Source organism: Pristiophorus japonicus, chromosome 17 (assembly GCF_044704955.1).
Source record: "Pristiophorus japonicus isolate sPriJap1 chromosome 17, sPriJap1.hap1, whole genome shotgun sequence".
In the NCBI taxonomy this organism is placed as follows: domain Eukaryota; kingdom Metazoa; phylum Chordata; class Chondrichthyes; family Pristiophoridae; genus Pristiophorus; species Pristiophorus japonicus.
Window position 1 is genome coordinate 89,226,846 of NC_091993.1, and position 14,028 is coordinate 89,240,873.

The 14,028-nt window shown below is 42.0% G+C and overlaps 1 protein-coding gene across 4 annotated transcripts in view; it reads left to right on the forward strand.

Annotated features, from left to right (window-relative positions):
- Positions 1–14,028, forward strand: part of LOC139227846 (troponin T, cardiac muscle-like) — a 40,972-nt gene that overhangs the window by 12,343 nt on the left and 14,601 nt on the right. For 2 of the 4 annotated variants that reach the window (XM_070858923.1, XM_070858925.1), the window contains 6 exons: positions 1,385–1,414; positions 3,364–3,382; positions 6,903–6,963; positions 7,754–7,870; positions 9,314–9,391; positions 9,477–9,590. In XM_070858923.1, coding sequence (XP_070715024.1) covers positions 6,910–6,963; positions 7,754–7,870; positions 9,314–9,391; positions 9,477–9,590 — 363 coding nt within the window. In that variant the 5' untranslated portion in view covers positions 1,385–1,414; positions 3,364–3,382; positions 6,903–6,909. The remainder of the gene's footprint in view (positions 1–1,384; positions 1,415–3,363; positions 3,383–6,902; positions 6,964–7,753; positions 7,871–9,313; positions 9,392–9,476; positions 9,591–14,028) is intronic. The other 2 variants (XM_070858924.1, XM_070858926.1) reach the window with 1 other exon arrangement.

Consider the following 14,028-nt stretch of genomic DNA (forward strand, 5'->3'; position numbering starts at 1 on the left):
GCAGCATTTCGGGTTCGAACAGTACTCATGGGCGTTAGAGATGTTTTCCACATTCTGCGCATGCGCCCCACTGTGGCTGGGAATGACGCCGGACAAGGGAGGTTGCCAGTTAAAGGAGTACCGGATAAGAGAGGTTCAACCTGTATTTCTTTTCCTATAAGTGAAGTTTTAACTGTGCATTAACCTGTTTAACATAAATAGCTTTATACTATAGTTAAAATAACATCCATTGGAACATGTACTCCATACAGGGTACAATTAGTATAAAATAATGAATTATTATTTTGAAATTGTTATGTATATTTATTTGCATTATTAAGTGACAACTGCACCTACTGTCTTAATAAAAAATAAATTAATTTAACACATTTATTTTATATGAAGAATTTGACAGCAATCTGTAATTGCATACTGTTACGTATTACAGTACGGAACTCAAATAAAGCATTGAACTGAGTAAACCTCATAAAAATTCTAAAGTAGATATGAACAAGGGTATTAACCCATTTGTAAGGGATAAATTATAAGAGTTGCAAGGTAGTCTGCCCCGAGGGAGAGAAGCCTCCTTTTTACCCCTACACATTTAAAACAGTGGACCGAGGATTGTGAGATGAATGTACTAAGTATGGATCCCCATTACTAAATTTTACCATTATGGCTGGACACAGTGGGAGGAAAAAGGAAAATTTTGAACATGTCAAACGAGAGCATAGGGATTACAACATAATTAATATGCTTTCTGAAGAAAATATCTCTCATTTAAAATAAATCATGCTGCTCCATCTCTTCATGGCGATGGTTGTATGATACTTTATGATCAAGACTGCAAGTTTGTCTTAGGGTTTACAATTATCACTGGCTTATTAGATTTAATAATGCATTAGTAGCATTCAAAAGAGGCCTACCTCAGTTATTTGGTCATTCTGAAATTGAGTATATTGTGCTCATAAGTGCAGGAAACTTTCAACACAGGCCTTTTGCAGTCCTCCTTTTCTAGCAGCCTACATGCAAAAAGAAAGTGTATTTTATTGATACTGAAATGCAAGTAGACCAAGGTGGGTTAACACATTTTGTTAGCTGCTGGTTTTGCTACCTGGTAATTTAGTAGCCTATTATCAAACCATGCAATGACTGATAGAGTGACTGAAGCTAGCAACTCTGTGACTTTCGCAGTGAGGAGGATACAAGAGTCTATCTATCAAGTGTTTCAAAATGTTTTAAATCGGAGTGACTGCTGCCAATGAACCAGAAGCTGTGCCAAAGACTGGAAGCTGCGCAGAAGGGTTCTGTGCATAAATCAGTGGTGGTTTAAGTATTAATGTGAAATAACACTGAGACTGCGCATATGCAACCAATTCATTCCGTCTTCCTTGCATTTTTACAGAAACAGATGCAAAAGATGGAGGAGAAGGAGGTATTTCTTTTTTTCTGTTTAGTGAACATTGAGATTTCTTGTATGCAATCCTACCACCAATGAAACACCCGGCCTTTTATTTCTTGCAAAAGTACTATTTGGCTTAATTATAGCCTTTTGCTCATCCAACTTACATGATGAGATAAATGACCGGTGTTACAATCTATATTTTATTGTCCCTGGCACAACCAGCTTACTAATCCAGAGGAAAACTGTTAAATGAATAATTATTTTTCCAAGTAACATTATTCACTTAATTGTTTTATTCTTTTATCCGTTTTATTATATCAAGTTTGGCAAGAAGCTAAAAGTGGAATGAAAACTATTCCAAGCACAGTACTGCAAAAATGATCACACAGCTGTTATGGATATTGGAAGTGCCTTTTGCCTCATTTCAATATACACATTACAGCGCAGCACAACAAATCTTTAAAAGAAGGCCATGATACATCAAACTGTTTGACGATTTCACTCCAGGAACCTGGCAAATTTTCAGCTCATTCGGCATCGCATTACTTTCACCTTACCAGTGAGAGAACAGTGCATTTCCATTATTCACGGTCTATTTGCAAAGCCAAATTTCTGATTGTTTTCCTTGGAGGACAAGACCAGATTTCTGATTGGTCCCTTTGGAGGACAAGACACACCCAACAGTTTAAGATTGCTGCAATGTGTATTTTGATCTATTCATTGTGACAGCCAGGTTCCACAGCTGACAGTGTTACCACTACTGTTTCCCGAGAACAAACAGGGTTCACCCTCCCGCTTTAGCAACATTCACAGCACTCACACTGCCGAGTTCAGATAGGAAGGAGTTCAGGGAGGGATTTTAACATGCGGATGAGCATTTTAAAATCAAGTGGATAATGTTCCCCCTATTGTTTGGCTTTAGTATTCTTCTTCTTTCGTATGGTAGTAGTAAAGTAAATCAAATGTCAATATCTAAGTTGGATATCCAGGCCAAAACCTCTGGTGTAACAGCGTGGATATCTTGTAGGCTGCCTGCAAATTTCCTCTGAAGGCAGTGCTCAATGATGTGCTCCAGGGTCTGATTAGGAGCTCCACAGTTGCATGATTGGGATGCTTTAAAATTCCACCTACGGAGAAGGTGGCAGCATCTACCATGACCAGTTCTGAGGCGGTTGATGGTTGTCCACTGTTTGCGAAGAAGGTTTGATCCTTCAGGTTGTACTGTGTGGTCCTCTATAAGGAACCCATTCCATATGCCACAGTTCTTCCAAGCATTTCACCATTGGTAATCAAGGCAGAGGGGAGATCGTTGAAAAGGTTCGGCGACGGTGCAAAATGGCCTTCTAGATTTGAGGGGTTGGTGATTGATGGTTTGGCTTTAGTAAGTCAGTACAATACTTAAATTAATAAATCCAGATTTTTGCAATTCATTTTAACGTTTTATTCATTTAAGAGGCAGCTGTCATTGGAAAAAATAGAAAAGGGATTTGTGCATGGAGATTTTATTCTCTGAAACGTTTGATTTTTTTAAATCAGTTATTCATTTAAGTGGGCTTGATTATACTATATATAGCAGCATCATGTGGGCTTGACTGTACTCTGTCTAGAGCAGCATCATGTGAAGACAATCAAAGCCAATTGCACACAAAACTTTGACCAACCTAATTTAATCTAAAGTAAACCTAAAATAATGACTTTAGCTTTAGAGAGTGTTCCGGTGGACAGACTCCAGATATATTTTATGTTGCTTTAGTTCTTCTCTCAGTGCTAGGCTCTGAAAATTATTCACAAGTTGCAGAAGGAAGTGAGCAATTAATGGATCCTTTTGCAATAAGGATTCTTAATATAGCAGACATTGAAAGTGATTATTATCCAACGTGTTAGGGTAAATAATTCAGACCTGATTCATGATTATTTTATGATTTTTAAAAACTTTTACTAACAGACATCTCATTTTCCTCTTCTGTTCCACATCTAAGAAGAAAAGCCTAAGCCAAAGTAAGTACAACCTTGAATTATTTTGCTTTTTTCCACATTGAAAGATTTATTTACTAATTTTCTTCAGCTATTTATGAAGTGAAATGACCATTGTGTCAGCTGTGTTGTGTATCATGACTCTATGCAGACGTTTTGTGCTTGTGATGTCAGCCTTGGCTCAGTCGTAGCACACTCACCTCCAAGACAGAAGGTTGTGGGGTCAATTCCCACTCCAGAGACTTGACTGACACTTCAGTGCAGTACTGAGGGAGTGCTGCACTGTAGGATTTGCCTGATGACCCCATGGCACTATTCAAAGAAGAGCAGGGGCGTTCTTTCTGATTACCTGGCCAATATTTATCCCACAACCAACATCACTACAAGAGAAAAACAGATTTTCTGGTCATTATCTCACTCCAGTTTGTGGGTCCTTGCTGTGTGCAAATTGGCTGCTGCATTTCCCTATGTTACAACAGTGATTACAATGTTGGGGGTGCGAGGGTGGCAGGGTGAAATTCCTGTGTCTGAATGCTGGAGCCCGAGGATCCCCAACTATTAAACTTTCGGCCGCTTTATAATGACAAGGCATCAGAGCCCGACAATGAAAAGCAGTGTAAGATGAGGTAAGCGGGTCTGGTTCAGGATTGGGGCCAGGGTCCAGGGATTGAATCGAGGTCAGGGGCCAGAAACGGGTCTGGCTGGGAATTGGGTCCAGGTCAGGAATTGCAGGGGCTGAGAATCGCAAGGCTGGGGATTTGGGAGGAGGGGGTTGGCTGGGGATCAGGGGAGATTGGGGGTTGGCCAGGAAATCCTATGTGTCCACCCATCTTCCACCAAAGTTACAGAGAGAGATGAGGAGAACCACCCTGGAAATCCCAACTCTGTTTCCAGTTCAGCTAACATAGCCATTTAGCATAATTGTTTTTCCCTCTGAAAAGGTATGGTTTAGCCTGTAATTAATGTAATTGTAATTTGTATGTATTTACTGTTTAGTAATTGTTTTATAGTTTTTAACCAAACCATGGTGTAGCCTTCTGAAGTGAAGGAAGAACATGTGAAGGCATGTGATATTTCCAGTAGCCAAAATACAGTAACAAGGGTTTTCTCTTTGATCCCTCAGCTTGCTACTTTCTACCTCTGGGCAGATAAAGGTCAACTGCAATGAGGGCCCATGGAAGTGATCTAAGGCTCTGAACGTGAGAATAATGGGCCATAAATTACGGCCTTTCTGGGTGCATACGAAGTGCGCGCGCACCCAAAGAGGCCTCGCAAATGCCGGTTCTCGGTGCGCAATACGTATACGCCGACAACCAGCATTTGCAGTCTGTTTGACAGAGCACATGCATCTGCGGGAGAAGGGCCTTCAGGGCAGAGATTTGGGCTATTTGCCCAACTCTAGTCCAACGAATGTCCTTCAAACTCTTACGCCTAGTCTACTTTTACCAGCGTAAGAGTTTAAAAGTTAGAAAAATAACATTTTTATATTAAAATCTCTGTCCATTAAGGTAAGTTTATTTTTACCTCTATTAAAACATTTTTTTAAATTCGAAAAAAAATTTTTGTTCAAAACATTCAATTTCAATAAATTTTAAATATGTGAGGTGTTTTTTAAATTTATTGTGTTGTGTTTCTGTGTTTTTGGGGGTATTCTCATTGATAGTAATGGGAGCGTGTACAAATGGTGCTCCCATTATTAACAATGAGAATACCCCATGATCTTGGTGGTCCAGGCCCATGTGATCCCAGGTTAAACATAAGAACATAAGAGCATAAGAAATAGGAACAAGAGTAGGCCATATGGCCCCTCGAGCCTGCTCCGCCATTCAGTAAGATCACGGCTGATTAGATCATGGACTCAGCTTCACTTCCCCGCCCGCTCTCCATAACCCCTTATCCCCTTATCCCCTTGTCATTTAAGAAACTGTCCATTTCTGTCTTAAATTTATTCAATGTCCCAGCTTCCACAGCTCTCTGAAGCAGCGAATTCCACAGATTTACAACCCTCTGAGAGAAGAAATTTCTCCTCATCTCTGTTTTAAATGGGCGGCCCCTTATTCTAAGATCTTGCCCTCTAGTTCTAGTCTCCCCCATCAGTGGAAACATCCTCTCTGCATTCACCTCATAATCCTATACATTTTGATAAGATCAGCTCTCATTCTTCTGAATTCCAATGAGTAGAGGCCCAACCTACTCAACCTTTCCTCATAAGTTAACGCCGTCATCCCCGGAATCAACCTAGTGAACCTTCTCTGAATTGCCTCCAAAACAAGTATATCCTTTCGTTAATATGGAAACCAAAACAGCACACAGTATTCCAGGTGTGGCCTCACCAATACCTTATATAGCTGTAGCTAGACTTCCCTGCTTTTATACTCCACCCCCTTTGCAATAAAGGCTAAGATACTATTGGCCTTCCTGATCACTTGCTGTATCTGCATACTATCCTTTTGTGTTTCATACACAAGCACCCCCAGGTCCTGCTGTACTGCGGCATTTTGCAATCTTTCTCCGTTTAAATAATAACTTGCTCTTTGATTTTTTTCTGCCAAAGTGCATGACCTCACACTTTCCAACATTATACTCCATCTGCCAAATTTTTGCCCACTCACTTAGCCTGTCTATGTCCTTTTGCAGATTTTTTGTGTCCTCCTCACACATTGCTTTTCCTCCCATCTTTGTATCATCAGCAAACTTGGCTATGTTACACTCAGTCCCTTCTTGCAAGTCATTAATATAGATTGTAAATAGTTGGGGTCCCAGCTCTGATCCCTGCGGCACTGGTTGCCAACCTGAGAATGAACCATTTATCCTGACTTTCTGTTTTCTGTTAGTTAGCCAATCCTCTATCCATGCCAAAATATTACCCCCAACTTTGTGAACTTTTATCTTGTGCAGTAACCTTTTATGTGGCACCTTGTCAAATGCCTTCTGGAAGTCCAAATACACCACATCCACTGGTTCCCCTTTATCTACCCTGTCCGTTACATCCTCAAAGAACTCCAGCAAATTTGTCAAACATGACTTCCCCTTCATAAATCCATGCTGACTCTGCCTGACCGAAATTTGCTTTCCCAGATGTCCTGCTACTGCTTCTTTAATAATGGACTCCAACATTTTCCCAACCACAGATGTTAGGCTAACTGGTCTATAGTTTGCTGCTTTTTGTCTGCTTCCTTTTTTAAATAGGGGCATTACATTTACAGTTTTCCAATCTGGGACCTCCCCAGAATCCAGGGAATTTTCGGCTTGCGTTCCTGGGATGTGTGAGCCCATATGCTGGGCTGCGAAAGGAGGCCTGGGACCACAAGTATACATTCTTCCAGGACCTCCGGGTACTTACATTAAAAAAAATTTGGTCAGATGCATTCGCCCGCAGGAAGCCTCCGACTGCAATTTTTGCCCCAATATCTAGAGTAAAAGCCTAAAAGCAGAGCAGAGATATTGTACCTTATAAAAGGTGATATCCTTAACAATTGGGCTCAGTGACTATGTGAACAACAAGTGTGATGTAATCCAGTCTAATTCTTTTTTGATTTTGTAGACTCTTTATGCCCAACCTCGTGCCACCTAAAATCCCAGATGGAGAAAAAGTCGACTTTGATGTAAGCATCTAAATTGTCAATTTCATTATTTGATTTATTTTTTTGAGCATATAACTTATTGTTATATTTAAGTTTTAAAGACTTTTTTCTTGCCTCTTATATTTCACATTCTCTCTTGAAGGTATCATTCTCTGGGTGTCGACCACGCTCTTGCACCTCATGAAAATGGTCCTTAATCATACGAACATTCAACCCCTCAAGCCAGTTCCTCAATTCAATCAGATCATGGTCGATCAGTAACTCAACTCCATTTAGTCACTTTTGCTCCATATTGATTGATGTCGATCTTGAAAATTTCAATTGACCCAGCATCCATAGCCTTTTAGGAATGAGAAATTATGATGTCCACCAGCCTTTGCTTCCTGATTATACCCCTAAATGGTCTAGTTCTAGTTTTAAGATTATGACCCTTGTTTTGGATTCCCACACCAGAGGAAATAATGTGTCTGTATCTAATCTATTGAATGTTTGCATGTCTGGGCTATTTAACTGTGGGGAGCATCACATCCATGCCTGATTTTCTCCTTTCCCAGCATTCACACATGGAAGCTCCCAACGGGGGCTTTTGCCCTTGCTAACTACTGCAGTTCTGAGGTCAATTGTGGCGTCTCTAATGCAACCATGGCTGTCACTACCTAACTCAGAACAGACTGAGGAATGAACTTGGACCTTCCTGTATTGCTCAGCTTGTCCCTGGATATATCACGGAGCCATATGGGTCTTCTGGTTTCAAAGATTTGGACATCATCAAACATGATGCAGCTCATCCGTGTGATCATCTATTTTGTAGGATATCCATCGGAAACGCATGGAGAAGGATCTTTTGGAATTGCAGACTTTAATTGAAGTCCATTTTGAGAACAGAAAGAAAGAAGAGGAGGATATCATTGCTTTGAAAGAAAGAATTGTGAGTTGTAGCCTTTCAGAGGTTGATTCTGTGAAGGATGTATCGAGTGTAAGTTCTGGGATGTGCCATCTGGGAACCTCTGCCGCTGACCCTGGTGGATTTTATGGGGTTGGGGGAGTGGTTAATCAGTTCATTACATATCAGTGGCATGGATTGGTATTTCCAGGGGAACATCCAGGGTGTCCAGAGTTTGCAAACTGTGGCAGGTTAGGAAATGTACTGGGGCTCCCTTGGAAAGCCTCCTTATTCCCCTTTGTAAAGGATACAGCTAGAAAACCATTAGCTCTAGGCTTCAGGGCTCTAGGCCATGAGACTAACCTGGACCCACAGTGGGCTTCACTAACATCATTCCATCGTCCACAATTCCTGATTTCACCTGAAGTATGACTTCACCAATGATCTACACAGTTGCTAAGAGGACGAGGTTGCCCAAATGCTTGTATATTGAGTCACTATTGATGGCTGCTCCTCCTCTGTTCATGACCTTGTTTGGGGTTGGTGGAGATTCTGCCCCTTACATGGTCATCAGGACCTATGCAAGGCCAGGACCTGGTGTACCTGAGTCCTGGTCTAATTTGCAGTCATTCTGCTGCACTCTTGTCAAAGTTATGGCGTGAGTGCGCTGAAAGGGCCATTGAGTTTTGGCCCCTTATTATGTCTTGGATGGCCCTTTGCAAAAGGAATTCAAAACTAATCTCACTGCCCCACTTTCTCTAAATTTGCCACTGAATATATTTATTTTGTCATTATTGGGAAATTTGTGGTTCTAGAATTTATTGCCCAGATAAATTGGAAAGAAAATTTAGCATATAAGACAGTGGACAAATAATAGAACATTTCAAACGTGAGGGGGCCAGATATCCGTAGTTACGCCAGGATTGTACCTGCCAGTGCCCACCAGCAGTAGCCTTGCCAGGGTAAGCAGGGTCACTGGCAGGGCACCTCATTTGCATGGGGCTGATGGGTGCCCATGTTACCACGGACACAACTCAGACATTTACCAGCCCCTGGCTGCCGGAAATTCTGGTGCCCACTTGCCATCCGCCAAGGAATGGTGTTTGAGCAGCCCCATAGAAACCTTTTCACTAACCCCCTGTGGCCCCTTACTAACCTGACCGACATTAAATTAATTCACAAAATAAAACTGACCTTGATCTTTGCGGGTCCAAACCGCTTCCCTGGCTTTCACCCTTCCCTGGTGGGGCCCACTTGCATCCTTCTTGAATCTCATCTGACTAGATTATCCAGAACTGGTTTTACATTCACCTTACAAAGACTAGCAGGCATGGTGATGGCCATATCCCTAAAGGGATCTGAAATCAATGATTCCCTTTATCATATATTTTTGCAGTATTTGTGTTTTAATTCTAGCACAGCCCATGTGCATCATTCTCTTCAGAAGACAAAGTTTTCTGATTAAATTCACATTTTTTTTCACTGCAGGAAAATCGAAGGTCAGAAAGAGCAGAACAGCAAAGGATTCACAATGAGAAAGAGAAGGAACGTCAATTGAGGATTGCTGTAAGTAATGACCCGAGAAACATCTTCATTTTGCATTTAAAGAACTGCAGAAAGAACTGATACTTGTCTACTTATATTATGATAGGAGGAAAAGGCCAGAAAAGAACAGGAAGAATCAAGAAAGAGGGCAGAGGAAGATGCAAAGAAGAAAAAAACCATGTCAAACTTGTCCTTGCACTTTGGAGGCTACATGATGAAGGTAACCATTCATTCTACATCATTACTTAAATCGCTGGGTCAAATAGTTCTTGGTTGGCCTGAATAAATCTTTTTATTACTATTTCTGTTCGGACAAATTCAGATGAAAACATTTGTCTTTTACAAGGTCACCTACACTCACTTAATTTAACAGTTATCATTGGAAAAGTCTTATCTAGTAGGACAGTTGAAACATTAGCATAAAGTACTTGTTCATTAATTAAAATCCTATAGAAATAGGTGTGTGCTACAGAGCTAGTTCATTTTAAACTAATCCAAAATAACCGATGTCTAAGGCTAACACTTCAAATTTCCAAAACACAGTGGCAATGAGCCTTAGATTTTAATTTTGTTTCATTTCAGAGGTCAAGTTGGTCCCTGTTAGATCTCTTAATTTCCAATGAAATACGAACTCCGATTGTAGTTTTAATGTCACTTTATTTTGTCCGGAGTAACAAGCTCTTGGCTTTAAGCCAGGTCTTTGTCCTTCTGAGACCACATGGCTAAAATGGCTGTATTTATACCGGGTTCAATTTACAGAAAAGAACTCGCCTTCTTTGACCTTATTGGCTCAATTAATAGTCTTTTAACCTTTTAATTGGCTCGCCACCCAAGGTCCTAAAATGTCAAGTTGATTGATGACTTAATGCAATGTGGACTGTGTTTTCTCAAAAACTGCAGCCAGGCTGCAGAGCTTGAATTCTCTATCAAGCCCCCCTTTGATTCTTTCACAAATTGAATCATAAAACATCAGGTATCACTGGTTAAACATTCTACAAAATAATTTCATACATGTTAATAGAGTTTCCTTCCAAAATTTGTTTATGTGTTTCGCCACATGTCCGGACTAGTAGCTTCCACACAAATTTACACCAACCCGAGTTCCATCGTGGCCACAATGGAAGTCTGGATTTAGTAGGTTAATTAACCTTATTCCAATTTAATCCAAATCAATATCTTAATTCAACCAGTAAACAACCTTCCCTTAAGCATAACATACCCCTGTGCCACGTACAGATGGTCTGCTGGGACCCGCAAGGTGTCTCACCTGTGGGACAGCAGCTGCAGCCACCTGGTCGCAACAACATTTAATCAACATAAACAAACAATATAAAAGTAAAATAATTACAACAAATAGAATTAAACCTTCCATCAATGAAGTTCCTATTGAACCTAGCCATTCAGTGGCTCCACTCCACAAAGTGAATGATGGGGGTTGCTTAAGTTTTTCTACCTCCTTTTGGATATGCTCCGTTAAGTGGGTAATTTCTTCGGAGCTATCTGGGATATATGTGCAACACTCAGTTCCGAGTAGGGCGCAAGTACCTCCCTTTTCAGCCAGGATGCAATCAAGGGCCAGTCTATTCTGTAGGGCTACTGTGCGGATTGCTACCATTTCTGCTTTGATTTTAACTAGGGCCTCTGAGGTATCATTGGCTACCCGTTCCACAACGGATGCCATGTTAATGGATTCCCTTGCAGTCTGGCGGTCCCATACTTGGGGATCAGAATGGCAAAGAACCTCTCTGTTTCTGTGATAGCTCTCTTAGGATGGTGTAAATGTTCCGACAGTGACTTTATATGATACATATAAGGCACAATGTAGGCTAAATAGCAGGATCCCGTCCAATTCTGGGGCAGCCAACGGTAGGCCTGGTGGCCACACACCCAATAGGTGCCATTATAGGCAATGAATGTTAGCTGTTTCTTTGTCAGCAACACTCCGGGGCCTGTCCAGGCTGTTCCATCTGTTTTATTCAGAATCCCCGTTACATTAAAAATTCCCACATCGGCCCAGTTTGGACGGTTCTGTGGCTTGATTACATTATAATTCTGGGAGCAGTTACTATACCCCATATTTTGGCCTCCTTTGATGTTTCTAATCAGACAGACCGATTCCCCCGGTCTTCCTATTCCCGTTGTATTAGTGATAACAAAAAATGGGGGCCGTTTGTTATTTTTGTAGCACGGTTGGTATCCCCCTTCAAAGGTAGTCAGATTGTAACCTGCTGACTTCCATTTACGTGCCCAGTTTTCCGTATCCTGAAACGCATTGCCTGTTTTGTTTTGATTAATTATCCACTCAGCCATTTCCAAGATATTCAAGGGAACTGGCCTCAAGGGAATCCCTCCCTTTGAGTGAATAGGAATATGCGCACATACCCAACAACTAGAAATGTTACTTTGTTTGGCATAAATGTATGACATATATAAAAAGGTATTTACATGTAATTCCCTTGCGACCCTACTATTTCCCTTTGGTGCAGAGGGTCGGCTAGTAAGAAGTAGGCCTATGCCTAGAATACCTACAATCAATAATACAGTAAATTTATACATTTTGGCAAAAAGTAATTGTCCTTATTAGATTTCAGCTTCAGTTATGGGTGCTCATTTAACGTGTGAAGTGTGGATCCAGGCTTTCTTTCCTTGGACTTTAACAGCTGCCTGGGTGGGCAATAACACTTGATAAGGTCCCTCCCACTTGGCACCCAAAGGTTCTTTATGCAACTTTTTCACATACACCCAGACTCCTGGGATGATGTCGTGTCCTCCTTCGGGTGGATTACCCCAAGCTGCCGATACCTGTCGGGAAACAGAACTATTGGCATTGGTTAAGTTCTGACAGTATGATAACAAAGTGTCACTCATTAAGTGAACATCAGCTTTCCGTAAATCGATAGTTCCTGGCAGCGACATGGGTCTTCCTGTTATAATTTCAAATGGGCTTAGACCTGTAGCTCTGTTCGGGGTTGCCCTAATGCTACACAGCACTATTGGTAGTGCCTGGGGCCATGGTGTTCCTTCTTGGTGATATTTGGCAAGCCGTTGTATCAGAGTTCGATTCATTCGTTCTACTTGTCCTGATGATTGTGGATGATAAGGACAGTGTAAATCCCACGTAATGTTCAGTAACCTACAGACTTCTTGGCAGACAGCACCTGTGAAGTGTGTTCCCTGATCTGAGTCAATGCTACTCTGGACTCCCCATCGGGGAATGTAATCCTTACACAAGAGCTTTGCAGTGTGATTGGCTGTGGCTCTTTTAGTTGGGACAGCTTCTACCCATCTAGAGAATCTGTCGACCATGACAAGAATGTTAGTGTATCCTTGGCATGAAGGAAGAGATATATAATCAACCTGCAGATGCTGGAATGGTCCGACAGGGGCAGGGGGCCTCAGTTGGGGCATTACCGTGATAGGTCCAAAATTATTTTTCTGGCAGATCATACAGTGGTGTGTTACCAGCTGGGCATGTTTTTTAAATCCCCGACCCCACCAGCTTTTTTTGAACTGTGCCGTCATCTGTTGTGAGGCCAAGTGTCCCCACGAGTGGATCTGTTGGGCTAAAAAAGGCATAAGCGCGTGTGGCGCGACTGGCTTGTCGGTAACTCTTTGTCTCCAGACACCATCTTCACAAGCTTAATTCCTGCCTCAATCCATGTCCATTTTTCCTCTCGTGGGCATTCGCCTTGCATTGTTTGAAGGTCTCGTGTCAGAGTCCTGAGTGCTTTCAATCTGCACATCTGTGTTCTTTCTTCTGGAGGAACGCCCTGTTAGGCGGCATCTTTAGCTGCCTGGTCGGCTAGGGCATTTCCTTGTGCTTCTGTGGTATTTTCTTTGGTATGGGCTTTACACTTCAGGATGGACACTTCCTGAGGTAATTGTATGGCCTCCAGTAAGTCTCGGACTTCTTTTCCATTTCGGATAGGTGTACCAGCAGCAGTGAGGAATCCTCTTTTCCGCCATAACAGACCAAAGTCGTGAGCGACTCCAAAAGCATAACGCGAATCTGTGTAGACATTAGCTGTCTGTCCTTCTGCTATTCGACATGCTTCTGACAGGGCCCGTAACTCGGCCTGCTGTGCTGACGTTCCTGAGCGTAAACATCCTTTTGCCACTACCTCATATAAGGTTGTAACTGCCCATCCTGCTTTTCTGGTACCATTATCAACAAAGGAGGCACCATCTGTAAACAGGATGAGGTCTGGGTTGTGCAGAGGCTCCTCTGCTGCTAAGGTTGCTTCTGTTTCTTTTAAAATCTCCATGCACTCATGCTCTTCACATTCTCCCCCCTCTTGCTCCCTCGATTCTGACATCGGGAGCATAGTTACGGGATTAACCGGGCTGGCCCGGACGATATGGAGATTAGAAGCTTCCAAAACTGCTGTCCAGTGGGTCCATCTAGCTACTGTCACCTGTGACATTCTATTCATAGACAGCAAAGCATGTACGGTGTGGGGACACTTGACAATCAGCTTTTGGTCGAGGACTAGACCCGCAGTGATCATTACCGCTCGACATGTAGCTTCCATGGCCCTTAGGCAACTTCCCCATCCGAGGGCTACCGCATCCAGTTTTGCCGAATAATAGCCAATAGGTCTTTGCTGATCCCCATGTTCTTATGTCAGTATAGCTGTCATATATCCTTCTTTCTCATG